The sequence below is a fragment of the Rattus norvegicus genome, chromosome 6, assembly GCF_036323735.1.
Source record: "Rattus norvegicus strain BN/NHsdMcwi chromosome 6, GRCr8, whole genome shotgun sequence".
Lineage (NCBI taxonomy): Eukaryota > Metazoa > Chordata > Mammalia > Rodentia > Muridae > Rattus > Rattus norvegicus.
In genome coordinates this window covers 103,507,300-103,532,295 of record NC_086024.1, presented here as the reverse complement: position 1 = coordinate 103,532,295, position 24,996 = coordinate 103,507,300, and the positions used below count along the sequence as shown (strand labels likewise).

General features: G+C 49.0%; 1 protein-coding gene across 13 annotated transcripts in view; it reads left to right on the top strand.

Moving 5' to 3' along the window:
- Tmem229b (transmembrane protein 229B) overlaps positions 1-22,839 on the top strand; it is a 43,144-nt gene extending 20,305 nt beyond the window's left edge. For 4 of the 13 annotated variants that reach the window (XM_017594316.2, XM_017594319.3, XM_017594313.3 and 1 more), the window contains exons 2-3: positions 8,567-8,747; positions 19,504-22,839. In XM_017594316.2, coding sequence (XP_017449805.1) covers positions 19,525-20,028 — 504 coding nt within the window. In that variant the 5' untranslated portion in view covers positions 8,567-8,747; positions 19,504-19,524 and the 3' untranslated portion in view covers positions 20,029-22,839. Of the gene's footprint in view, positions 1-2,383; positions 6,944-8,566; positions 8,748-12,507; positions 12,703-18,746; positions 18,764-19,503 lie in introns of those variants that run through there. The other 9 variants (XM_063262351.1, XM_063262350.1, XM_063262348.1 and 6 more) reach the window with 9 other exon arrangements.
- The last annotated feature ends 2,157 nt before the right edge of the window (positions 22,840-24,996 follow it).

Here is a 24,996-nt window from a genome sequence, read left to right as displayed (position 1 = left end):
CTGAGGAGCTAGCTGTGTGCCCTTGCTGGCCTCCAGCCCCGACACGGCCCTGCACCTCCCCCGGGCTGCCTTCTCCCCGTGCGCATGTGTGTTATTATTGTCCGTAACAGATCCATGGAGTTATGTAGTGTCACATGCATTAGCTCCCCCAGCAGCCTGGCTCAAGGCAGGACTTGCCACCAGGTCTGAGTCACCCAATGTTGCTGTGCCACGGGCAGGACTAGGAGCCCTCGGCTTCCTCGGCTGGCTTGAGGCTCCCTTAATGAATGTAATGGGTCCTCTGTTTCCTTTGTCAAAAGGAATGTTAATTATTTTCAGCAGTCTAATTATGTGGCTAATGAGAGACTGACTGAGATAACATTGCCTTTAATTACTCTTGCCTAACTGCTGTTTGGAGCCATAATTCGAGCGTGTTGCAAGGCCCCGTGCTCAGTAGATGGAGCTGTCCAGCAAGAAGCTGAGGGAGGGGGCGGGAGTGCTGAGCTCATGGCTCTTGATGTAGGTGCCTGAGGTGGCTGGAGTCTGCTCTGCCAAGTGTCTGGCAACCTTTCCTGTGTGCCATCCCTTAAATGACACGGGCCAGACGGAGTCAGGTGGAGGGCAAACAGCAGAGTTCACAGTTCTACAGGTGAGCCGTCGGCCTCATACCCTTCACTCTAGTAGACCTGCCCTTCAGGCTGCTCTCGGCCAAAGTTCTTCGTTCTTGGAGGACACATACCTCAAGGGCTGTCTAGAACATGGGAATACAGAGACAAGGAGCCCAGGGCCCAGGAAGCTCCCTTAAATACATTTGCACCATGCCCAGGATAAATATGGCATGCCTGTCTTCTGACCTCTGCCATTGTCACAGTACTGTGGCCTTCCTGTGGTTTTGGTATGATATCTGTCAAGGCTTGATTGGCAGGTCCTGGGCCTATAGGTAATGTCCAGTGGCTCTCGAGGAACTGTTATCAACTATAAGCGGCCTCTTGAAATAGACAAATCAAGTCCTCCTAGACCCTCCCCGCTTATATGAAGACCTCTGTCTTTCATGAAGGGGTTGGGCTGGGTAGGTATGAGTAGAGACCTGGCCCTCCAAATTTTTAGCTGTGAACTTAAGCAAGTCTCTTAACCTCTTTGAGCTTCGTCCTTCTAAATTAGGTTTGGGGGGTGGATCCTATGTGCATCTCATAGACCTGGGTAGAGTCAGATGAATTGGCCTATCAGAAGCTGTCTGGCTCAGAAGAAATCAATAAATGATTTCCAGCACTCAAAGCATTACTGATGGTCTGAGCTATAGCGAGACAATCAAGGGCTGACCTCACTCATCAGTAGCCATGACTGTCTTCTGGTTACCCTCCCTTCATTTCAAACGTTAGCCTTGGTCACCTTGACCTTTTCTGACTTGGCGAGAGAACACAGATGCCTGTTCTGAAGGCCAAGATACCTGAGAGCAGGGGAATGGAACTCAGGGTCAGCAAATCTACAGTAGTGCCACCCAGTGGCATTTCCACATCTGCTGTCCAATATGGCAGACAAGGGCCGTATTTAGCTTTGAGTACTTGCAATGTGGCGAGTTCACCTAAGAGATTAAGTTTTCGATTTCATGCTCTTTTACTCACTAACATTTAAATAATCTCACATGTCTAATGGCTATCCGATTAGATGGCTGCTATTAGAATTTTGAGAAAAAAATGTATTTGTACACTTCCTGTTCATGGCATGTGTTTTATCTCTGGTTCACATGAATGCTGTTTACTGGAGATGGGCAAGATTTGCTAGGTCGCTGGCAAAGGGAAAGTAAATTTTCCTTTCTACCGATTATGGTCCAGACAATGACCAGAGGGGAGATTTGCATTAACCATACTGCTTAACTCACCAGTTTGAGATCTGACCTCTCTCCATGTTTCCTTTTCTGTCTGCAAGGATGTGCTGGAGCTGTACAGGTGGATATGTGGATGTGTGATCCTCATGCCTGTCTTAGGAGTTTCTTGATTGACAGTGATGGAAAACCCATCATATTAGCCTAGATAAAAAGGAATGTTCAGTGGCCGTGATCCCAGCACTCGGGAGGCAAACATAAGTGGATCTCTAAGCTAGAGGCCAGTCTGGTCTACAAGGCATGTCTCAGGACAGCCAGAGTTACACAGAAAAACCCTGTCTTAAAAAAGAAAATTCTTTATGCTCACAGGCAGATAGAAGGTTAGACCATCGGTCAAAGCAATCTGTTTTGTCTCGGCTTACTAACAAACCTGTTGTTAGTGCAGCCAGTGCCTGCCCGCAGGGGGCATTTCGAGCTAGTGGATCTCTGTTTGGCAGTCAGGGGTTTTGCTTGTCTGAGCCAGCACTGTACAGCGCTCTGGGTACCTTGCAACAAGGGGTGGGGATTGTCTGTGCCGGGAGGGGCAAGGGCATCACCTTAATTCACATGCATGCAGTACCTGGCCTACTGTGAACTCAGATTTCCTGGGCTTGGCTGTGGTTGCTTGAAAGCCTCTGAGGTGGCTTAGTTATGGAAGCAGGGCACTGAACCACACTGCTGGGCAGGTTTAGCTGTGGTTTTGTTTTGTTTTAATTAATTTTTTTATTTATTCATTTTACAACCCAATATCAGCTCTTATCTCCTCCCAATATCTCCTCTTGTAAGTCCCCCCCCAATTCCCCTTAGAAGGGAAGCCCCACTCTGGATGTCAGCCCCCTATCTTCCCACCCCCACCCCACGCATCCAGTTGCTGCTGGACTGGGCCAACTCAGCATATCCTCTCCCACTGAGGCCAGACAAGGCATTTAGAGATGTGGGATCCATAGCAGGCAGGTAGGCAATGGGCTCAGTGACAGCCCCTGCTCCAATTGTTTGAGGGACCCACATGAGACCAAGCTGCTGCTCATCTATGTATGTGCAGGGGCCCAGCTCCAGCCTGTGCTTGATCTTTGTGCCCAGGTCCAGCCTGTGCTTGATCTTTGGTTGGTGACTCAGGCTCTAGGAGTCCCCAAGGTTGTTTGACTGTTAGTCTTCTTGTGGAGTCCTGGTTCTCTTAGGGCCCCTCAGTCTTTCTCCCAACTCTCCCATAAGACTCCCTGAGCTCCATCTACTGTTTGGGTGTGAATCTCTGCATCTCTTTCCATCGGCTGCTGGGTGGACCCTCTCAGAGGGCAGTTACGCTAGGTTCCTGTCATACATGTCCTTTTGGGTCTGGGTTACCTCACTCAGGATGGTATTTTTAAAACACAAAAAATGAACTCTAGTCTTCTTTCTGAGGAGCCATCATTGTACCTGAAGACTAAGGTATTCTCAAAGACATAGTGATGGGAGGGTCGGGGCCCACCCAGATTCCCGGTCTCTCCTGTCGGGCTGTAAGGTCGCCAGTCTCTTATGACTCAGGAGGTGGCTTGCCAGCCAGTGTCATGCCATGAGGTTTCTAGAGCCCCTGGCTGTGATGCGACGGGATCTGCACTGGGGGGATTATGGATGAGGGAGAGGTAAGGAGTCTCTTTACTGTAACACATGCCTAGCTCTGGGACAGCAGCCAGGAGGCTAATTAGAAAGCTCAGCAGCTGTCCAGCTTTTCAGGCACCGAGCAGGAGCTACCAGGTGCCAATGAGCATCCTGGGAAGGAAAGGAAAGAGGTTGTGTGGGGAAGTTGTCAGGAAAAACACTCCCAGGAGCACTGGTTGGGCAATCAGTGCTTTGTTAAGAGGAAGATTGGATGGGGCTTGCTAAGGTAGACGTGAGGGGCGATATGAGGGGACAGGAGGGGGCAGGACAAGAAGTCCTTCATGAGAGAGAAGGTGGGGATGAGATGAGGAGGAGGCAGGAACCGCCAGAGTCCAAGCCCAGAGCAAAGGGCCAAGTGGAAGGCCAAACCCCGAGCAGTGAGGGGACATCTGCCGACTCCATAAGTGTGCCTGTACCTCCTCTTCACTTCCCAGGGGATGGTGATACACTGCCTGTCCCTTGGAATACGGACACCAATTGTGTTTGTAGCTCGGGGAGGGGAAGTCGTCATGCTTGGGGACCTAACACATCCATAGTGTTGAGGGCTGGTCTCACTATAGAACAGGCTAACACGGTTGAATCAGCCTCTTTGGTTACACTTGAGTTTTCACTAATGGAGTACTCAGGGTGGGGCCCTGGCCAGTCACCAGAACACCCTGTGATAAGGGATTAGAGGGGTGGACCTTCTAGCCCCTTGTATTAACCTCTCAGAGTATAAAACCCCTCAACAGTCTTATCAATGTGTGCTGTGCTCCCAGTTGCTGAGTGGGGACTGATTGTGAAACCCACCATCTCTACCTTGCTCCCTTTTCCTCTTCATCCAGGTGCCCTAGTCAAGGTATGTGTTTCTGTGAGTTCTATGAGGGATCAATCTATGGAGACAGAGGGTCTGGAAATAATGGCTTATAGTCAGTGGTCAGAAGTGTGGGTGAAAACTGGTTTGTTATTGGTATCTGAGGTAGGGAGCCCTCACACTTCTGGGAGAAACTGGCACTGTCCTGGGTAGAATGTCAGATTTTAAAACTGTTAGGATAAGCCATTCGTATCGTCAAGAAATGGATCTCTCTCTCTCTCTCTCTCTCTCTCTCTCTCTCTCTCTCTCTCTCTCTCTCTGGTGTGTGTGTGAGTATGTGTGTGTGTGTTTATGTGTGTGTGTGTGTTTGTGAGTGCTTGTGTGTGAGTATGTGTGTGTCTCTTTGTGTGTGTGAGTGCTTGTGTGTGAGTGTGTGTGTGTGTGTGTGTGTGTGGTTAGGGAAGTACTAAGTACTTGATTGTGACAGTGTGTTTTGTTTGTTTTGGTGAACCATCATATTTTTTGTCAATGGACTTTGTTATTGCTGTGTTGTCCTTGTTGTTGCTAGACAAGGTCTCATGTAGAACTTCATAAGTAGCTGAAGCTAGCTTTGAACTCCTGATCCTCCTGCCTCCACCTCCTGAGTGCTGGGATTATAGGCTAATGCCAAGTGCAGTTTGAATGTGTGATCTTTCCTATTTCCTGAGAGATTGGGGGATTTCTGGGGAGGGAGGCCATCAAATGAAAGGGTGTTGTTGCAAACCCTCTCTGGCTCCCTCCTTAGGTCCCAGGCTACAGAGATGGAGTAGGTGAGAGGATTTGGATTCCAGTCCGAGAAGCAGACTGAATCCTGCAAGCCCAGCTTACCCTAAATAGTTACAGAGGAGAGAAAATGACGCAGGGGACATTCCTGCCAGCAGCTGCTGCTTAAACCTCTTTGGGAAATGAATCCTCCTCAGGAGAACTGGCTGCCCCTGCACATTGTAGAAATAACAAAATGAGTTTTGTTTTTCTCTGACCTGAACCTACCTGGACCTCTGCTATGTAGGAGCCTGCAGTGTCCCCAGGGATGCCTGCGTGGGACACTCTGTTTCCAGCCTCACTCTCCCTGTGGGCCTTCAGACAGGTCTTTTGTATCTCCAGACCCATGCCACCCCCTTTCAGTCTGTGCTGGTGCTTAGAGAAGGAAGAGGGGGGAGCACCCCCTTCTTTCCTCTCATCCACAGAGACGGACCTGTAGACCCCTTGATGGTGCTTACCAGCAAGAGACAAACTCCAGGCATTGCTAGCTTTGGTTAATAGCAAGCTGGGTGACTCCTTCAGCCAAGAATTAGCTGGATCCTTCTCTATTCTGCTCGTTCCGCTGTCCAATAGAAGACCTGTGGTCTCCAGGAACTCATCCGGTGTGAAATGCACACATGTGAGGTTATTTACAGATGGGATAACATATTTTATGGAAATACAGTTAAAGTCTCATGGAACTAGAACTGCTGGGATGGCCCAGGGGTGCAGTGGCCTCTCCAAGCAGCCAAGTAGGAAGAGTTGGAGTAGGTACACCACAGAGGAGGGCTGGAGGAGACAGGGATTGAAACTGAGACATAGTCACTGAGCCTTCCATCCTCAGGGCTTCGAAGGAGTGAGGTGCCTCAGGCCTGGGGTTTCATCAGATACATAGATTTGACCAAATCTCTTAATGTCCTAAGCCTTAGTATCTGTCACCACTGCCACCTACCCAGGATAGATGGTGTCTAAGCCCTCCCTGCTCCGAAGGTGTCCTAAAAGAATCTTGAGAATTGATAAGCTTGAGTAGGCCCAGCTTCGCCTGTGCGTTAGCTGCTGCGAGGGCTCCTGATACATTCACACGCTCACAGGCTTCTGACTCAGGCTGTATGAACCACCTAAGAGCCTTATAGTTTCTGTCCCCAGAATCATGCTCTTTGTTTTTGTGGTTGTTGGTGGTGGTAGTGGTGATGGTGGTGGTGGTGGTTGGTTGGTTGATTGGTTGTTTTTCAAGACAGGGTTTCTCTATGTAGTCTTGGCTGTCCTGGAACTTACTCTGTAGACTATGCTGGCCTCCAATTCACAAAGATCTGCCGGTCTCTGCCTCCTATAGTTCTGGGATTAAAGGTGTGGATCCTGCTCTTGAAGGCTAGAATGTAAGAAAGATCTGGGGACAGCTTGTGCACTTGCAGGGAAAGGTGGGACCCCCACCCCACCCCCCTCCAGACTCCACCCTGGTGACCGACCATTGCATCTCATCCACCCCTGAGAAGAGGCTGGCAAGCAGACAAGAAGCAGGAAGTGTCCAGCTGGTTCCCAGAGAGCCGTTTTGACCACCCCAGAGTGGTGTCCTTGCCTAGCATAGGATCTCAGCCTGTAGCAGATGGCCATCGGGTGCTGTAGCACCAGGCTGAACAAGCAGGATGTGGTTTTTGGTTTCTGTTTCTGTTTTGACTTGTGCTGTTGCTGTGGCTTGCCTAGGCCCCAGGAAAAAGGAAGTGCCCATGGGTGGGATTGAACTTTCCAAACCATATGTCATGGCGGTGCAAATGGTGGAGGGTATGGAACATGCTTCATTAAGACTCTTTCATCAAGGCGATAGGTAGGTGCCAAGCCAACCTTTGCCCTGCTCCCCACCCCATCAGGCAGGCTAGGCGAGGGGAGGAAGACGACAGGTGAGTGAGGGCTGAGGTTCCTGTTTATGGAGGAATTGGGAGATGGGCAAGCCTGAACCCAGCAGCCTCCACAGGCGCAGCATGTACCTTTGTTTTCTCTGTGCAGAGTTCTGGGGGCAGACATGGGGCCAGGTGAGCCTCTAAAGCAATCTTGGCAGGGTACATTTTCTGGACCCTACCCTCAAACTTTCTGTCAGTTCTCTGCTCTTCCAGTTGTTAGTTTAGATAATAATGGGAGATTATCTGCTGCCACTCAGAGCCTCTGGGAGGGAGGAAGATGATTCCAGAGTATCATCAGCACAGGCTGGTATCTCTGTGTTCTACCCATCTGTGGGGGTGATGGTGCCACCTCTCACCCTGCCCCCCTGTGCTGGGCAAAGTCCCATCTGGGGACCTGCGCAGAAGGCACTGTGTTAAGGGAAGTCTGACAGGAGCTCTGGTACTTTATTTAATTTCATTATTCCTGAAAAAAAAAAGCATCAAATCTTACTAGTCTTGATAGCCAGGCTGTGGTTCTATCTCCTGTGAGGTAGGACAATTGTATGTATCTTACTAGAGATATATAATTTTTAAAGATCTGGGGGTATAACTCAGTGGTCAGGCCCTTGTCTAGCGTATGCCAAGTCCTGGGTCCAATCCCCAGTGTTGTAAAAGGAAGGGAAAAAATGTCCTCGTGATACTATTGAGAGAATGTATGTGGCAAAAGGCCTTATGATGTAAGATTTATATCAACTGTAAGCCAGTTGCCAACCCTACTCTTAAAGGACCAGTAGTATTAATACGGTAAGTATTGCAGTGATGGGTTACAGATAAGATTTGGGGTTTGTTTGTTGTTGATGTTGTTCTGTTTGTTTCTTGGACATGGTCTCACTATGTAGCCCTGGCTTACATCTGCCTTGGGGACTTTCTTCGGCCTAAATCTCCTGAGTGCTGAGATTAAAGGGGCACACCACCAGGCTCAGCTCAGGTTCAGGGAGGCTTAGCATGCTCTCTGCTTTCCTGCTTGTCCTTGTGTGGTATACTTAGGTCTCTAAATCAGCAGTTCTCAACCTGTGGGTTGCAACCCCCAAAAGACCACCAGAAAACACAGATATTTACATTATGATTCCTAACAGCAGCAAACAGTTTGAAGTAGCAACGGAATAATTTTATGGTGTGTGTGGGGGGGGCAGGGGGAGTCAGCACAACATGAGGGATGTATTATTAAAGGGTGGCAGAATTAGGATGGTTGAGAACCAGTGTTCTAACCTGTACTGCCTGCCCTCCATTAGGTTCTTGATTACCCCTTGCAAGTAGATGTCCCCACTGCTTGGCAGAGTGTGCTTTAAAGGGGAGAATGGAGCTGGAGTCTAAAATTATATTTCCTTTCAGGTTTCAAAGTGTGCATTCATGCGTGGTACAAAAGGGCCCTAAGTCTTAACTAACCCTGCAAGATGATCACCTGGGAATCACCCCAGCCTCTGATGTCTGAATCAACTGCCCTGAGCAGAGAGATGTCAGGTTCTAGGAGAGGAACCTTGGTGGCCTGTTGCTGAGTACTTGGCCTTAGATCTGCCTTTTGGTTGGCCTGGTTGCTCAGAACTGGGGGTGGATTAATCTAAAGGCCTCCTCTTTTATTCCCAGAGACACATGAAAGCCATCCTTCTGCCAGCCAAGAATTAACTGAGCACTGGGGTGAATGCTTGTCTGCATAGCTAAGAATGGCGCCAAGGTCCAGTCTGATACCAAGACAAGGTTAAACAGGGACACAACTGCACAGTGATCCTGATGTCTGTTCCCAGCCACGCAGTCAAGACTGTGACAAGTGAGTATGCCCCAGACATGTAGGGGATCACTGACCCAGTCTGCCTTCCCATTTGGCACCTCACCAGCATGGGCACAGGTGTCGGGGTTCAAGTTCTCAGCTTGCTTCCTGTCCAAGGGCTCGTCACAGGTTACAGTTCTGAAACGGGACGGGAGTGCTGAGCAGTTTCAGGCTATGCCCCTGTTGGAGCCATCTTACGACTGCTAAAACTGGGCCAGACCAAGATTGGCTGACCAGCATAAAGCTAGACACCTAGGAGACACTTAGGGTGTCTTCCCATGTTCTGTCTCCTCAAGATGTTCCTGGATGCTTCCCATCCAAGCAGTGGGGGCTAGGACTTACCTAGACTCTGAATTCTACCCCATAGTATGAACAGTTAGTGTACTGGGCCTCCAGGAGTTGGGCTCCTCAGTCCAGACAAGCTACATAGGGTGAAAGGCCTTGACTACAGAGCATTCCTGTTTTCATCCGGCCTATATCCCATTCTCTGCCTCTGGCTTTTCCTTGATGATACCTTAAAGAATGGCAATTGGATGCTTTCCCTAGCCCCTGAGGCCCAAAGACCATTATGTCAGTGCAGAGCAGACAATACAATGGTGGGATCAGAAAGAAGGAAGCTCCAGAAAGTTAGGGTAGGTTTGGCACTAAGGCTGTCTTGGCACTGAGACCATTTTGATTGGATGGCTTCTAAGAAGCTTGTGGGCTGGTCCCTTGGAGCCCAGGGTTGATTCTATACTGGTGCATGCAGAAAGTGGGAGGCAGGTAACTGGGTTATTTCTCAGCTGTAGATAGATCTTGACTCTTCTAGCCGAGGGTCACAATCTATTTATCATCAGTCCACTTAGGCTTGCAAAGTCATGTGCTACTAACAGGTCATTTCAGGACACGCTTTTGATTTGCAACCAGAGTAGAGTAAGTGGGCCTGGATTTGAAGGGGGCCTGGAAGGAGGAAGAAGAGGTTCGTGAAGGTCACTGTAGGATGTAGTGACCTAGATGTGAGACCTAGCCATCACACGGCACAGCTTCTCATAGCAATCTACACTGTTAGTCTGAAGAAATAGTTCCACTGCTAGAATTACCATGAAGAGATCTTTCATGCTGGCCATAGGAGTACATGCCTGTAACCTCCCCACATGGAAAGCAGAGACAGATGGATATCTAGATAGAGGTAAGCCTGGGCTTCTCCAGTTTGGGATGGGAAAGGGGAGAGAAGGCAGGAAGGAAGGAAAGAAAGAAAACTAGCAAACGAGCAAGCTCAATGTGGAGGTGCACGTCTTTAATTGAGAGGCAGGAGGATCAGTAGTTTAAGGCCATCCTTGGATCAATGACTCTGTCTCAAACAAACAAAAATGGTGGAAGGAAGGAAGAGAGGGAGAGGGGATGGGAGGGAAGAAGGGGGAAGGGATAGATGAATGTTTTATCATGAAATAATCTCAAAGAGGAAAATGGCTATATTTCTTTTGTTACAGGCATGGAAGGTATTTCTGTGCTGTTCTCTGCAATAGGGGAAATGGAAAACAATTATTACCTTTGTTGAATATCTTAGTCAAGTAAATTATAGTTTTCCACTTGGTGGGACATTGTATAGCTATTATAAGGATGAGCACACAGGCTGTAGGACTTGGAAAAGACAGTCTCAGTGTAAGTGAAAACAGAAAGTGAGAGTGCAGGTCCCAGTGACTTCCTGTGCACCTGTGGGCAGACAGCAAAGAGGAAGAGATGCTGGCTCTGTGTCCTAAGTCTCCTTAAGAGCGCTCTTCCTTTCTGTGGCGCCAGAGTAGGCTTCTTCTACAGCAGTTTAAGCAGAGTGTCTGTAAGAAGGCACCATTAATAGTGACTTTCTCTAAGAACGGTGGGGTGGGGAACTTTTGTTTGCTAAAACATTCCTTCCTATAATATTTAAATTTTAGCTGTGAGCATGTGTTATTTTAGTAATTGAAATTAAACAATAAAGATATTTTTAAAGTTTAGAATTAAAACCTCTTAAAAGGCAATCTTTCCCAAAGAGAAGAGAAGAGAAAGACTGAGTCAGCTAGCTCTTTATTGCCATTGTGTTTAAGGCCCATCTATCAGTCGACTCACCCACCCACCCACCTATGCATTCATCATTAGGCACTATTGCCAGGAATCAGTGAAGAAAAGACTGAGTCTCACACCTTACAGAGTTCTCATGGCAGTAGGAGAAAGACCATAAACAGCAGTAAACTATTGGAAGATGTTACAGAGAAGGTAGCGTGGGATGGTTTGAGTAACAAAACATCCACCTTTGATGTAGGGACAGGTAGGTCTCAGAAGGGTGAGAGCCAAGTTGAGACCTGAGTGACAGCAGAGAGATGGCCACATGGAGGTCCCAGAAGAGCATTCTAGTCAACGCACAGAATGCCTAGCCCGTGCCCTCAGCTGCAGGTCACCCATTGCTTCCCAAGCTCGGACAGAGTCCGTTCCCCTTCATCCGTTCCTTCTGGAATGAGAGTCCTTTCCATCTTTTAGTCTGAGTCCTTCCAATGTCTGGGGTGGGATAGTTGTTTCTGACACCCTGGCTGTTGCCACTCTGGACAGATGGCCCCTCTGGACATCCTGTACACAGGCCACTGCTCTTGGCTGAGCTGTCTCAGATTTCCACATCAGGGTGGGTTGGCACTTAGGAAGGTACTGGGTAATGTGTGCCCTGGCAAATGGTCTTTAAATGGCTCATGACTTGAAGCTCAGAAGGGTGGCCGTAGCCGTGAGGCTCAGCTTTGACCTTGGAATACTTCTATGTGGCTCCTGCCAGAATTTGGTCTGAGAAATAGGCTAGGAGCCTGCTATGTCGAACACTTAGTGGTGAGCTTGGTAGGTGGCCCAGTGAGAAAGTACACAACCATTTCACCAATCTTATTACTCCAGATATCATCTCAGTATCTAGAGACAGCACCTTGGAATTTGTGGTATCTCAGAGGAGCATGTAGGTGGCTTTTGGACCAGTACAGGGTGCTAATCAGGGGTGATGACTCTGGAGCCAGGCTCATGAGGATCTAATTCCTAGCTCAGCCATTTAGATCTATAAGAACATAGGCTAATTATGTAGCTTTTTCTGCCCCATTTTTCTCTCTGTAAAATGGGCTTCAGAATTCTCTGAGTTAAAACACGGAAAGTGATGAGGAAAGGTTATTATTGTCACTCAAGATGTAGGGTGACTACCTCATCAGGGCCTTCAGTGTGACACTAGGGACCTGGCAAGAGAAAGTTGGTAGCATCTGAGTTAGCCACTGGCCACAGGAACCGGCCTCCCTTGGACCATTCCCTTGAACCATTTCTGTTTTCCTCCCTCTACCCTGATGACAAGGGAAACCCAGGGTCATTTGAGGTCTGGCAATAATGATCACCACCCCCAACCCCCATTGATTCCTCAGCCCAATCCTGTTAGGGATAAGACTCAAGGTCTTTCCTGTCTTGCCCCAAAAACCTCCTAGATGGGTGGTGTGGCTTCTTAGAGCATGGGTTAGTGATGATTTGGGTGCCTGGGGTGAGGAGTAAGCTTGGAAAGAGAACAGGATGCCAAGCCTAGCATGATGCTCCCCTGGGCAAAATCCTCAGAGCTGTTGTGTTACAGAATCTTAGCTTCCTAGAGCAGGATCAGAATTTAAGGCAAAACCAAAGCCATTCCAGCTGGCTTTGTCTATCCTGATCTACCTCTCTCTCTCTCTCTCTCTCTCTCTCTCTCTCTCTCTCTCTCTCTCTCTCTCTCTCTCCTACTTCCCTCTTTGGTTTTTTGAGGCAGGGTTTCACTGGAACTCACTCTGTAGACCAGGCTGGTCTCGAACTCATAGACATCTGCTTCCCAAGTGCTGGGATTAAAGGCAGGCACCACCACTGCCACGTTTATCCTGGTCCATTAAGACTGATTTCACCTGTCTCCACTGCTTCTGTGTGATCCTACCCTGTGACAGAGCTCAGCATACTCTGAGAGCTTCAGGTGAGATATCCCTAGGGACTGGATGCAAGAAGCCAGCTTCCTTGTCCCTACCATCCGTTCCCTCATATTGACAAATCCCTGGAGTTTTGATCCTTCTGAGGGACACTGTATTCTTTCTCCAAGTGTGAGCAGAGTAAAATAATCCACACTCTCCAAATGCCTTTTTTCCCATGCTTCCAATCCACACTCTCCTCTATGTCACCATAAATGTTTTCTTGGACTGTCCCATCTTTAGAGGCCATCATCCTTGGAGCTGCTGACCCCTGCTGTAGACTTTCCCAGGGCTGATTCCAGAGCTGAGCAGGGGATTATTGGAAAAGGCACAAGGGTAAGGAAGCTGGATACAACAAGAAGTGGGCCTGCTGGGCTCAGTAGAGGATGGGATGAGCCCAACGTAGATGTAAATTCAGACACAGCACCTACGGTAACTAAAGATGGGAGTTGGGTGTGACGTTCTGAAGTGTTCTTGTCAGTACCCTACCTTTCATCTGATCACCTCCCACCACACAAAGCTGCAGCCCCCCAAAGACTGCCCCAGCAGATCTTTCAGTTGGCCACATTTATCCTGCGTGAACCAGCTTTGTTCTCCTGCCACGATTCCTTGAACAAGGTCTGACCTAGCCTCCCAAGCACTTTCTGCTGTCTAGAAATGGAACCATGCCTGCGGCTGGCTCCCTCTGTCCCTGTTCTGTCCTCCCCCTATTTTCTGAGTTGGTCCCCTTCTGTCCTATGTTCTCTCTCCCTTAGACATGTATGCCTTCCATCTTGCTTCTGCTGCTGAAGTTTTGAAGTCCAGCTCTCCCCAGATACCTGGGAAAGCTGGAGGCAATGGTTCTCAGCTGAGAAAACCTTTTTGGCTATTCCAGGAAGAGGAGATCAGAGACAAGTAGAGCAGGATTTAAAGTCAACCTGAAGAAGGGAAGGAGTGGGTTAGGGAAGGAGCTCAGTAGCAGGACATTTGCCTAGCATGTAAAAGGTCCTGGGTTTGAGCCCCAGCCTCCACCCACCCCACAGGTGCACACATGCACTCATAGAAACTACATACACATAAACATGTGTACACACACATGTACACACATGCACTTACACAAACTACATGAACATACACATGTACACACACACACACACACACACACACACGGAGGTTGTATAAGGAGATCCACATAGTCACTCGAGCTGCTGCAGGGGAAATCACTTGAGTGGGATACTCCCTATCTTAGGATCCCCTGCATAGGGGCTTGAGTGCAGGACAAGTGGACAAACCTAAGTTCAAAGGGACCTGGATCATGTTAGGAGGCTCAGTAGTCTTAAAATTCTTCACCTGGGCTACCCCCGCCATAAACCTATCGGTATTCCCTCCTCCCAGGCTCCATGCCCCACCCCCTGCATTTCCCCATCACCCAAGTCTGTTCTCTCTTGGTCTGTGAAGAAAAATTTCAAAACAGTGGACCTTTGCAAGGCTGTGCCTGGGGATATTTGCTCTTCTATTCTGTTCTGTTTTCAAGCCTGACCCTCAGGCCTGACCCTTTCCTTTTAATCCATCTGTGGGCAGTCACAGGGAAGCAGGGACCTCACATTGGTTCTCCCAGGCTATATGTGTGGCACCATTGTCTCACAGGGTTTCCTGGTCCTGTGACTTGATGTCCTGTAAGCCTGCTTAGCAGGGAAAGGTGCCAGTAAGCTGGCTAGGACAGGGACATAGTGACCCTGCCTGAAGTGCGAGGTGACCCTAGTAGCAGCAGAAGCTATGCCAGAAAGGACAGGATCCTTGCAGAATTATTTGTGTGTGTTTTGTTTTTAATATTTTTAGTGTGTGTGTGTGTGTGTGTGTGTGTGTGTGTGTGTGTGTGTGTGTGCCTGAATGTGTGTAAGTATACCATGTGCATGTAGTTACCACAGGGGCCAGAAGAGAACATTGGAGCCCTTGGAATTTGAGTTACAATCAGTTATGAGCTGCCATGTGGCTGCTGGGTACTGAACCCTAGTCCTCTGTAAGAACAACGAATGATCTCGACCTGAGTCATTTCTCTAGCCCTTACTGTAGTACTTAGAAGTAGGCAGATAATCCATCTACACCACAACTGTGATTGATAGTCTATCCTTCCCAGTTCATGTAAAAGGAAGCTGAGGCTGGGTGGAGTGAGGTAGCTTGCCAAGCTACAGCTCTGGGAGATCAGGCAGGAGTCTGAGGTCAGTCAGTCTATTTCGTCCACACCTAATTTGTGAAGTGTGTTGAGGATAGCACAGAAGGCAAAACCCACATCATCAGTTTTGCGTGTCTTCAGGTTTCCTTGGGTCCACTTGTTTGTTAAGTTTAAAATATACAGAAAAATGTAATGAAGAACCACAGTCGCACCCAGAGACAATTGGTGGCCAAATGTTTTGCACATTCATAGGGGTAGTATGCACCTTAGCAAAAACAAAGCTTCAAGTCCTGACATCTCTCTCTTCACGTTGTGTGAGATGTCCCTCAGATGGTTACTGGGGTTAGCCTCAGGACAAATTGTAGCAAAGCGAGGGTTGACTGTTGCAGCCGATGAGCAGGGTGAGTGGAGGTAGCACAGGGGGCAGTAGACGGCTCTTGAATATTGTAGGATTTGCAGGGTCATGGACTGTGTCAGATAGGCATGGGGGTAAAGCGGTTCATAAGCAGCAAATGGAAAAGGGCATCATCCCAGCAAAGACAGCCAGAGATGCTGGGAGCCAAAGCATAGAGCTGGCTGGGACTCAGAGGTAGAGCTGAGCCCGGGAGGACATAGCCAGCTTTCTCTGAGGGATGCTGATGTTGAAGATCCACTAATGGGCTTTTAATGGGGAGAAACATCAGACTGGCATTTTAGAAAGATCGCCCTCTCTGTACACTTTGGTTATGGACTTGAACTGTAAGCAGGCGAGGCAAGGCTGGAAGACTTTTAGAGCTGCCTGGTGAGATATGGTCAAACCTGAACAGTGGTAACACAGGGACGGGTTCCCAGGGGAGTTTGACGGTGTAAAGTCCAGGGCTTTGCCATGCGACTTACCTTGACCAATGAGATATTCACAGACTTGCCTTAGGAAGGGCTTTAAAAAGCAATGCCGGGGGGGGGGGTGCCTTTTTAATCTATTGAAAAGAACTTAAATAATTTTAACATGAAAAACATCTTAAACGGGGCCGGAGATGGACTCAGTTGGTTGAGTACTTGTCTCGCATGCAGGAAGCCGTGGGTTGGACTCCCGCTGCACAAGCATGCACTGTGCAGGGCCGCATTGCTGCGTGCCTGTAATCCTAGCACTCGGTAGGTAGAAGCAAGAGGATCAGACGTTCAAGGTTACTTTTGGCTACGTAGTGAATTCAAGAGCCAAACTTGGGTATGCCAGGCCCTGCCACACACAAAACTGTTTAATGCACTCCTAGTAATTGTCAGTACTTAGGATATGCAGTGCGATCTTTCCCGGCGTGGTCACAGTGTTTAATCAGATCAGGATATTGGTACTGTCACCTGAGACATGAGTCATTTTTTGAGAACACTCAGAATCCTCCCAACTCAATATCTTGAGGTACGCAATGCGTGTAAATCAACCATGGTTAACCTAGCTTACCCCAGGACATTAGAAGTTATTCCTTCTCTTTAACCGTACTCCTGGACCATTAACAGTGGTCTCCTTCCCTTCTTTCTCTCTCTTGTCCAGGGTGAAAAAAAAACACTTGTGTGGTGGGGCTGGTTTGGTGGTGGGCTGGTGACTTACAAGCTTACCCTGAGATCAGTACTCGTCCGCCGAGTCCCAAGAGGAAGATGAGAAACCGATGGAGCGGAGTGACCCCAGTTTTGCCTCCCCAGCTGAGCACAGAACAGAGCCTCAGATGACTCACAGCCTTGTGACTTAGGCCAGCTGAGATCTTCAGACCCGCAGATGTGCCTGAGCTATAGGAAATGACAGATGGTTTAGGATATGGTTTGGGGATGGTATGCTTGGTGACATTTGCTAAAGATCGAGAGCTACCCTCAACCCTCTGCTGAATGAAGTCCTGTATGCACACAGGGTTGTGACAGTGAACCCTACACACAGGTCCTGACACTCAGAAACTCAGGTTAAGGTAGCAGGGCCTCTTGATTCTTACTGGTTGCTTAGTGGTGCCATCTGTCAGGAGCAGGCAAAGGAAAGAAACCGGTTTTGGGTAAAGATACGGAATTGATTTGGGAAGGAGCTTGTGGTACCAAGAGGTATCCAGGAAGGAGAAGGAATCTAGTTGTATCGCTGAAGGAAGATGTCTAGGCTTTGAGAGCCAAGAGCATAAGATCTGGCTTGGGACTGAAAATAGAACTGAACAAAATAATTGGCATCAGAGGGTAGGGTGCTGTGGAAACTCAGAGGAGGAAGAGGATTGGTGGCCTGAGAGAAGAGACATTTGCTCTAACAGTCACCCAGACAAGGGGGCTGTGCTGGTGCCAGTGTGAGAAGGCATACCAAACAGAATAATCACGATCCAGGAAGGGAGTCCTGAGAATGAGGTGGAGGAGGTATATTTGGGGCCCTGAATGTCAGGCCAAGGATGCTATCATGTTTCATTAGGAAAGGGGGAGCCCTTGGAGGCATACAGAGCTATGCAGAGTCTGGAGTGGAATCAAGAGCAGGTTTGGGTGTGGGGTCCATAATATTTCCTTCCCCATCTCATATATATAAAATAGGAGCAAAACTCCCTCCCTCCCTCCCTCTCTCTTTCCTTTCTCCCCTGTCTACTCTCTCTTCACCTCTACCCATGCTCTCTCAGATCTCTTGCAGCTCAGGCTAGACCAGAATTCACTATGTAGTTAAGAATGAAATTCTGTCCCCAGCTCCGAAAAAAAAGAAAAAAGAAAAAAAAAAGAATGAAATTCTGATCCTCCTTGCCTCTACTCCTCAACTCCTCAACTCCTAAGTGTTGTACTGCCATGTCTGGTTTACACAGTGCTGGGGATTAAATACAGGGCCTCTGCATGATAGGCAAACCCTACCACCCCCCATTTCTGTTTTTGTTTTGATACAGAGTCTTGCCATGTCTCCCAGGCTGGAACTTGCAGCCTTCCTGTCTCAGACTTCCAAGTACTAAGGTCACAGACACATACAGCCACACTTGGCTTCATATGAGTTTCAATTAAGAGCCAGTGTTTTAAAAATATAGTTGAGGCACAAGGGTGGGCAAGTATCACAGCAATGAGGCTGTGTGGCTAAAAGATGGCATTAGGATTCTCAGTCAGCTGGGCAAACAGCAGGTGCCACCTTGATAAACTCCATCCCTTGTCCTACCTGGGAGAGAGGTTTGGTACCGTGGCCAGGTGGCCACAGTAGCTGACAAAACTTCTTAATTCTTGATAAATCACAAGCCCTCCCACACTACCCTCTGCATAAACAAGATTGTATTGTCTAGATGCTTACAGAGGAGAGGCCTGGGGCCATAGTTGGATAACAGCACTGTTAAACAGCCACACTCTCAAAAAGAGTTCGCTCAGAAGTTGGAGAGCCTGTGGAATCTCAAGGGCTCAAGCATCAAAAAGTAAATAGACAGCGGCTTCTTCTAGTTGCCACAGTGGTCCAGACCCTTTAAATAGAGAGCTAGAAGAAAGACAGAGGCCTAAGAGCCAGACGAGGAAGCATGATGGGAGGGGAGCCAGGCTTGAAGACCGGTGGTGGCGTTTGAGAGAGGAGGAAAGAAGAGCTAGCCAAACCCCATCTACTGTCGCAGTTAAAAATAAAATGTGACCACAATGATATCATATTTAGGTTTCTAGTCTCGGACAGCCGTTCTGAGGAAAACAAAGCCCAAATGCTGACAGGGACACAGAGAAGCTGGAGTGTGTACATGTTCTGCCAAGGCTGTGAGGGGTATAAAACATCGCCACGGCTTTTGAGGATTTACTTTTTATGTACATTGGTGTTTTGCTTGCATGCACATATGTATGTGCACCACATGTGTGTGGTGCCCACGGAGGCCAGAGAAGAATGTCAGATCCCCTAGGACGGGAGTTATCATGTGAGTGCTGTCCAACCCAGTACTGTGGCTGTTCAGAAAGACAACAAAGTCGCCTAACAATTCTACTTCCAGGTATAGACCCAAAGGAGCTGGGGGAGGGCCTTGAACAGACGCTTGTTCGCCTGTGTGTGACAGCACTGTTCAAAAGTGGAAGTCACCTGGTGTCTGTGAACAGTGGAGAGACAATGTTCCATTCACTGGAAGTCCTTCCATCTTTGAAAAGAAGGGGTTTGCTCAGGTGCAGGCTGCAACCGGAATAAACCTTGAGCATATTACACTAAGTTCACTAAGTCGGCCTAAGAGAAAAATTATGAATGTTGTTAAATTTACAGAGACTAAAACAATGCCATGAGCTGGGGGAAGGAGGAGAGGGGAGAGTGGCAGTTAAAAATTGTTAAAATAGTGTGTATGAGGGAGACAGACAGACACACACAGAGAGAGAGAGAGAGAGAGAGAGAGAGAGAGAGAGAGAGAGAGAGAGAGAGAAATATGAATATTAGATCTCAGAAATATGAGTGACCTGGAGTAGTTGGGGAAGAAGAAGTAAGGTCTTCAGTGGGTCTGGTGAGAAAGAGATCAATGGGTCAGGGCAGCTAACTCTTTAGATAACCATAAATATGAGATTCAGTAGGCATTTCCACATTGTATTTGAATAGAGTTTCTCAGAAGAAAGTCTATTGGGGCTATGGTAGGTACCAATGAGAATGAAGAAAGGTGGACGACGTAAAATTTCCTCCAGTCACTCACCATAGGAAGCAGGAGGCAGGGAAAGGTGCAAGGTGGGTCCCTCATCTGTCTCCCTGTATCCCCAGCAGGAGGCCCCAGTTGGTACCATGGCTTCTGCGGAGCCCCTGACAGCGCTGTCCCGCTGGTACCTATATGCCATCCATGGCTACTTCTGCGAGGTGATGTTCACAGCGGCCTGGGAGTTCGTGGTGAATTTTAACTGGAAGTTCCCAGGGGTCACCAGCGTGTGGGCCCTCTTCATCTATGGCACCTCCATCCTGATCGTGGAGCGCATGTACCTGCGCCTGCGAGGCCGCTGCCCTCTTCTGGTGCGCTGTGTCATCTATACTCTCTGGACCTACCTGTGGGAGTTCACTACCGGCTTTATCCTACGCCAGTTCAACGCCTGTCCCTGGGACTACTCCCAGTTCGACTTTGATTTCATGGGCCTCATTACCCTAGAGTATGCTGTGCCCTGGTTCTGCGGGGCCCTCATCATGGAGCAGTTTATCATCCGCAACACCCTCCGCCTGCGCTTTGACAAGGACGCGGAGCCCGGGGAGCCGGCCAGCCCACCAGCCCTGGCCAATGGCCACGTCAAGACTGACTGAGTCAGAAGATTAATGTGAGGACCTGAAGTCTCTTGTAGGAACCCATGAACAGAGAGAGAGAGAGAGAGACCAAGCTGGTGGGGTTACCCCTTGGTTCAGCACAAGCCCCGCCCCCAACTGGGTCTTAGCCCAGTAGGGCAAACATAACCACACATGGTGGGCAGTGGGATGGGTGTTGGGGAGTTGGGTGTCTAGACAACAGAAATACTTTGAGACTCATCCATGCCTCTCAACACATCCTGGGGGCTGGAGGCTGGGTGGCGAACAATTGGACTTTGATGGATGACTTTGGAAGCAGCAGACCTGTCCTAACTAAGGGACATGAACTCCGGGGCTACAGGTGGGAGGCAAGGTCTGAGAAGGCCTTGGCTGCTGTTGGGGCCACCACCTCACCTGCCCCCTGGCTTCAGCTGGGCTTTGGCTGGTTCCATTAGGCAATATTCAGGTGCTTGCTTGCAACCAATACCTCCCCGGGGGCCTCTGAGCTGCAGCCTGAGAGAGACCCAGTAGCCAATTGGGCTGCATGGTGGCACTGGTGTTGTGCAAAGGCCAGGAAAGCTTCCTTTGGCTCCTCTCCCTCTCCCAGGGCCCCACGCTGCTCCCTTGGCCTTCTGGGGGCCCCTGTGGTGCTGGATTCCCACCAACCTTGGGCTTTTGGAGGTTTCAATCCCCGTGTGTTCGGTGGCGTTTCCCCTTATGTTCAAGACATTTACCACTAGCAGGCAGTCCTTTCCTGTGTCAGTCACCATAGCCTCCCCCTCTCCCAGCTCCCTATAGAACACAGCAGTGGCCAGAGGCATAGCTCTGAAATGGACCCCCCCTGCCTTGCTGCAGCCTTCCCTTCACCTTCCTCTGATGACTGGGGGCGCCCTGTCTTCCTGACCCAGGGATGATAGTCTTGGTGTCCCTTCCCTGCAGAGGTCCTACTGAAAATGCATAATATCCCCCCACAATGTCCAGCGAGGCCCAGAGGTGTGTGGTGGATCCACAGTGGGAAATAAAGGGTGGAGTTCTAGGTCCTATTTACCCAAACTGGTTTATTATTTCCACCAGCTAGCCAATATGGCTTCCTATGAGCTAGAGGAGATTCAAAGATAACAAGACAGATACAGAAGACCACGGGAGGCTCTTTAGAGGCCCTTCCCTGGAAAAGAGATGAGTTGTACCACAGCCTCAGCTCAGCAGTCAACCCTGAGGGCTGCTCTTCCTACAACTCCAGGCCGGCCCCATAAGCTTGTTCTCAAACAGTGTTGTCTTAACTCTGTCACACTCATGGGCCTTGTCAGCTTGGTTATTGTAACTTTACCCCATGATGGGTCCATTGCTGGCAGTGGACAGGTGAAATCCAGGCCCCTTCTCATTTTTGTCCCAAACTCTTTGAGAAGATGGGACCATCAGAGAGTGTAGCATACCATGAGGCCACCCTGGGACTCTCAGAGGTTGAAATCAACCCTTATTTCTTATAGATCATTTTTAAATGACCGTAACACCTGTGGACCATGCAGACAGCACCAGGCCAGGGCCAGCAGCAGGGCTGTCCTAGGCTGGGGGAAAGACTTGGAGACATAACCTTCTGTGGTATCCTTTCCCTGTGTTTTCTCTGTCTGGGGTAAGATGCTAAGTGTTTCCCTTGGTAGGCTTCTCAAATCACCAGATACTATTCTGTCGTAGGGAAACTTGCTATGGCCCTAAGACTTGGGGGTTATGGGAGTGGTCGCTTTCCATATACAAGTGGAGAAGGTTCCGTATTTTCTCCAATTCCATATTATCTTAATTACCTGAATCCTAACACCTCTCCAGGCCACCTCACACCTGATCACAACTGATCTATTGGCTGGCTGAGGTGTCCCAGCATTAAAACTCCAATTCTCAACCAGAAAACGCCACTGGGTGGCCCCTGGGTCTCAGCGCTCCAGATGTTGTCTTCAGGCATCCCCTAGTACCATTTTTTCTCAAAGCGCTATTAATCCCATGTCAGGAGAGGTTCCCAGAGCAGATCTGCTGGCCTGGAAATACTCAGCATTGTGGTCTGCTTCCCTAGGTCCCTGTTGCTCCTAGGGCCCCTCATAGGCACAGAACCCCCAGCCAGAGGAGACTCTACCTTAAGGCCTGACCACAGACCTGCAGGGTAGTCTAGACTTCAGCTCTTGCTCATTGGCTCTCTTCAGGAATCCAACCCCTTAGTGCTTAGGGGCTTGAAGGTGGGGGTAATTAAACCCTTCTGAGCAGTGGGGAGTCTGCTGGCTGTCTATGGAGCCTCCCTCTGATGTTCTGAGCCCGAGGTAGGAGTTTCAGATAGTAAGTATGCTGCCCTGCATGGTTGAGTTGCTTTGGATGTCTGCTAGGCTTCCAGTGCCCTGCCCCCTCCTCATGCCAGAGAGTCACAATGGCCTGTGCTTAATCACAGCAATAATATATAGGGAGCATCTGTGAGTCCCCTTTGTCCTGGTCCATCACTCTTCATGGATCTCCCAGGAGACTACTGAGTGGGTCAGTTCATGTGAGAATCAATTTATGAAGCTCTGGGCTGTGCAAAGTGTTGTCACAGGAGGCAGGTGAGAGGCCCAGCTCTGAACTGTGAGTAAGGCAGTGGGAGTGCCTTCCACCCTGAAGCCACCCTTACCTGGAGGAGTTTAGGCCCTGGCTTTGTAACAGGGCCTATGAATTGGTTAGGACTGTCTTCCAGCTGGACAGCTCTTGAGAAAGGCACGTGACTAATTTGTGAGCCCATTGCCTGCTATGTCTCCGTTAGTCTGTCTCTCCCTTTTCATAACTGTGCACATAAAATATACTGGTGTTTGTGTTCCTGGACTGGCTGTGACCCGTCTGTTCCACTGTGGGGCCCCTTTCCCAGGGCTTACTGGAGGTTGGGCCCTTCATACTTGGCAGTTTCTACATCGTACCTTCCTGAACCAGGATAGCTGGTGGTGAAGGCGTGTGGCCCTGCCATCAGCCCTCCCTCTCTCTAATCACCTGAATCCACTCCAATGCTCCCTAACTCCTGCAGTCCCAGACCAAGGTAGACGTGGAGTCCCAGCAGCATTCGGGTTACGAACACTTGTTCATGAGATGAGCAGCTTTTAGACATATTGACAAAAACCTGGTATGACCCATGATTAGAGAAGGAGGCTTGATGGGTACTCAGAAGAAAAAAAAAGACCCCTTTTGTATAACATGAAAACTACACTTGAAGATACAGTTCCCTACTTCTTCCTAGCAAACCTACGTTACATTCACTAAGAAGGCGTTTGGAGAATGCAGTCCTTTCCTACCTCATGAGCTTGGCTCTGTCAGGTCCTCTGCCTGACCCCTGCCATACACCATACCCCTGACTACTTTCCTGCTTTCCGGAAGAAGAGGGAGAGTTGAGAAGTCCTTCAGGCCCTGGTCTATAGAGTGAGTTCCAGGACAGCCAGGGCTACATGGAGAGACCCTGCCTCAGAAAGAGACAAAGTTGTTCAGTCTGATCTGCTAAATCCAAATGTGCTATCCCCCTGTGCCATAGCCGGGGTACAGAGCATGACAGTGTGATTTAAGACATTGGGAAGGCCCTTTGCTTTTCCTGTACCCATACTCACTCAAATGTATTTATTTCTTTGATAGCTGGTCTCCTTATAAAACGAGAGCGCCCTAATAACCATTTGCGTGTTAGTATAAACAAGCCTGCAAGGTAATTCTTTCAGAGTAAGATTTTGTAGAAAGAGACAAACAATGAAAGTCTAAATGGAGCCATAGAAAGAGGCAGACTGGGTGTAGTGGCGCATGCCTTTTATCCCAGTACTCAGGAGGCAGAAGCAAGTGGATCTTTGTGAGTTCAAGGCCAGCCTGGTCTTCAAATCCAGTCCAGGACAGCCAGGGCTCCACAGAGAAACCCTGCCTGGAAGAACAAAACAAAATACAACAAAAGGAAAGAAAAAGAAGGAGGGAGGGGAAGAGAGGGAGAGAGGGAGGGAAGGGGAGAGAGAGAGAGAGAGAGAGAGAGAGAGAGAGAGAGAGAGAGAGAGCGCTACAGTGAGAGGACCCAAGACTTAACTTATTAAGTAGCCAGTTCAGTGAGTGGCTTTTCCCCGTTATACACACACACACACACACACACACACACACACACACACACACACACACCCCATTTGTGTATGTGCAGGTACATGTGCACATGTATGTACAAGTATATGGAGGCCAGAGGACAACCTCAGGTGTCATACTTCAGGTATGCTATCTACCCACTCTGACAGGGTCTTTCATTGTCCTAGAACTCACTAGTTAGGCTAGTCTGGCCAGCCAGCTAATCCCCAAAATATTGTTTCTGTCTTTCTGGCCCTGAGATTACAAGAAGTGCAGCATCAGGCCAGAGAACTTTTATGCAGGTTCTGGAGTCCAAAGTCAAGTCCTTACACCTGCAAAGCAAGCTCCTTACTGATAGCCTGCTCCCTGGCTGGGCTGCATCTTTTCTTGACACATTAATCCCACCTTTCCTCTTCCCCTACCAACCCAACCCAAAGGCTAAAGATGCAGGACTCACACAAATGGCCTAGGAGAGCTCATGCCAAGGTCTGAATGATGTTTAACGACAACGAAGAAAGTACTAGAACTTAAACTTTTCATTCCAGAGCGGGTCTCTCAAAGTGTGCATTTCCGCCCCGTGTGCTGGTGCAACCAGAAGACGAGCAGACTGCCTGCCAGGGGGAGGTGATACAAGAAGATGGAGGCCCTGGTCTAAGGCTAGAGGAGCGGGGTCTCACTTAACTGCAGCTGTGGTTCCTGTGGCACTGCAGCTAGGCACCAGTGCCCACACATTCTCTTCCACTTCAGTCAGGCACCACCTGTCCCTGTTTATAGAGGAGGACTGTTGATACTCAGTCTACAACCTTGGATTCATCACTCTTTTCTTTGGTGGGGGCGGGAATCTCTGTTTAGCTCTGGCTTTCCGGGACCTTACCACATAGACCTAGAGGTCTATGTAGAGGATGA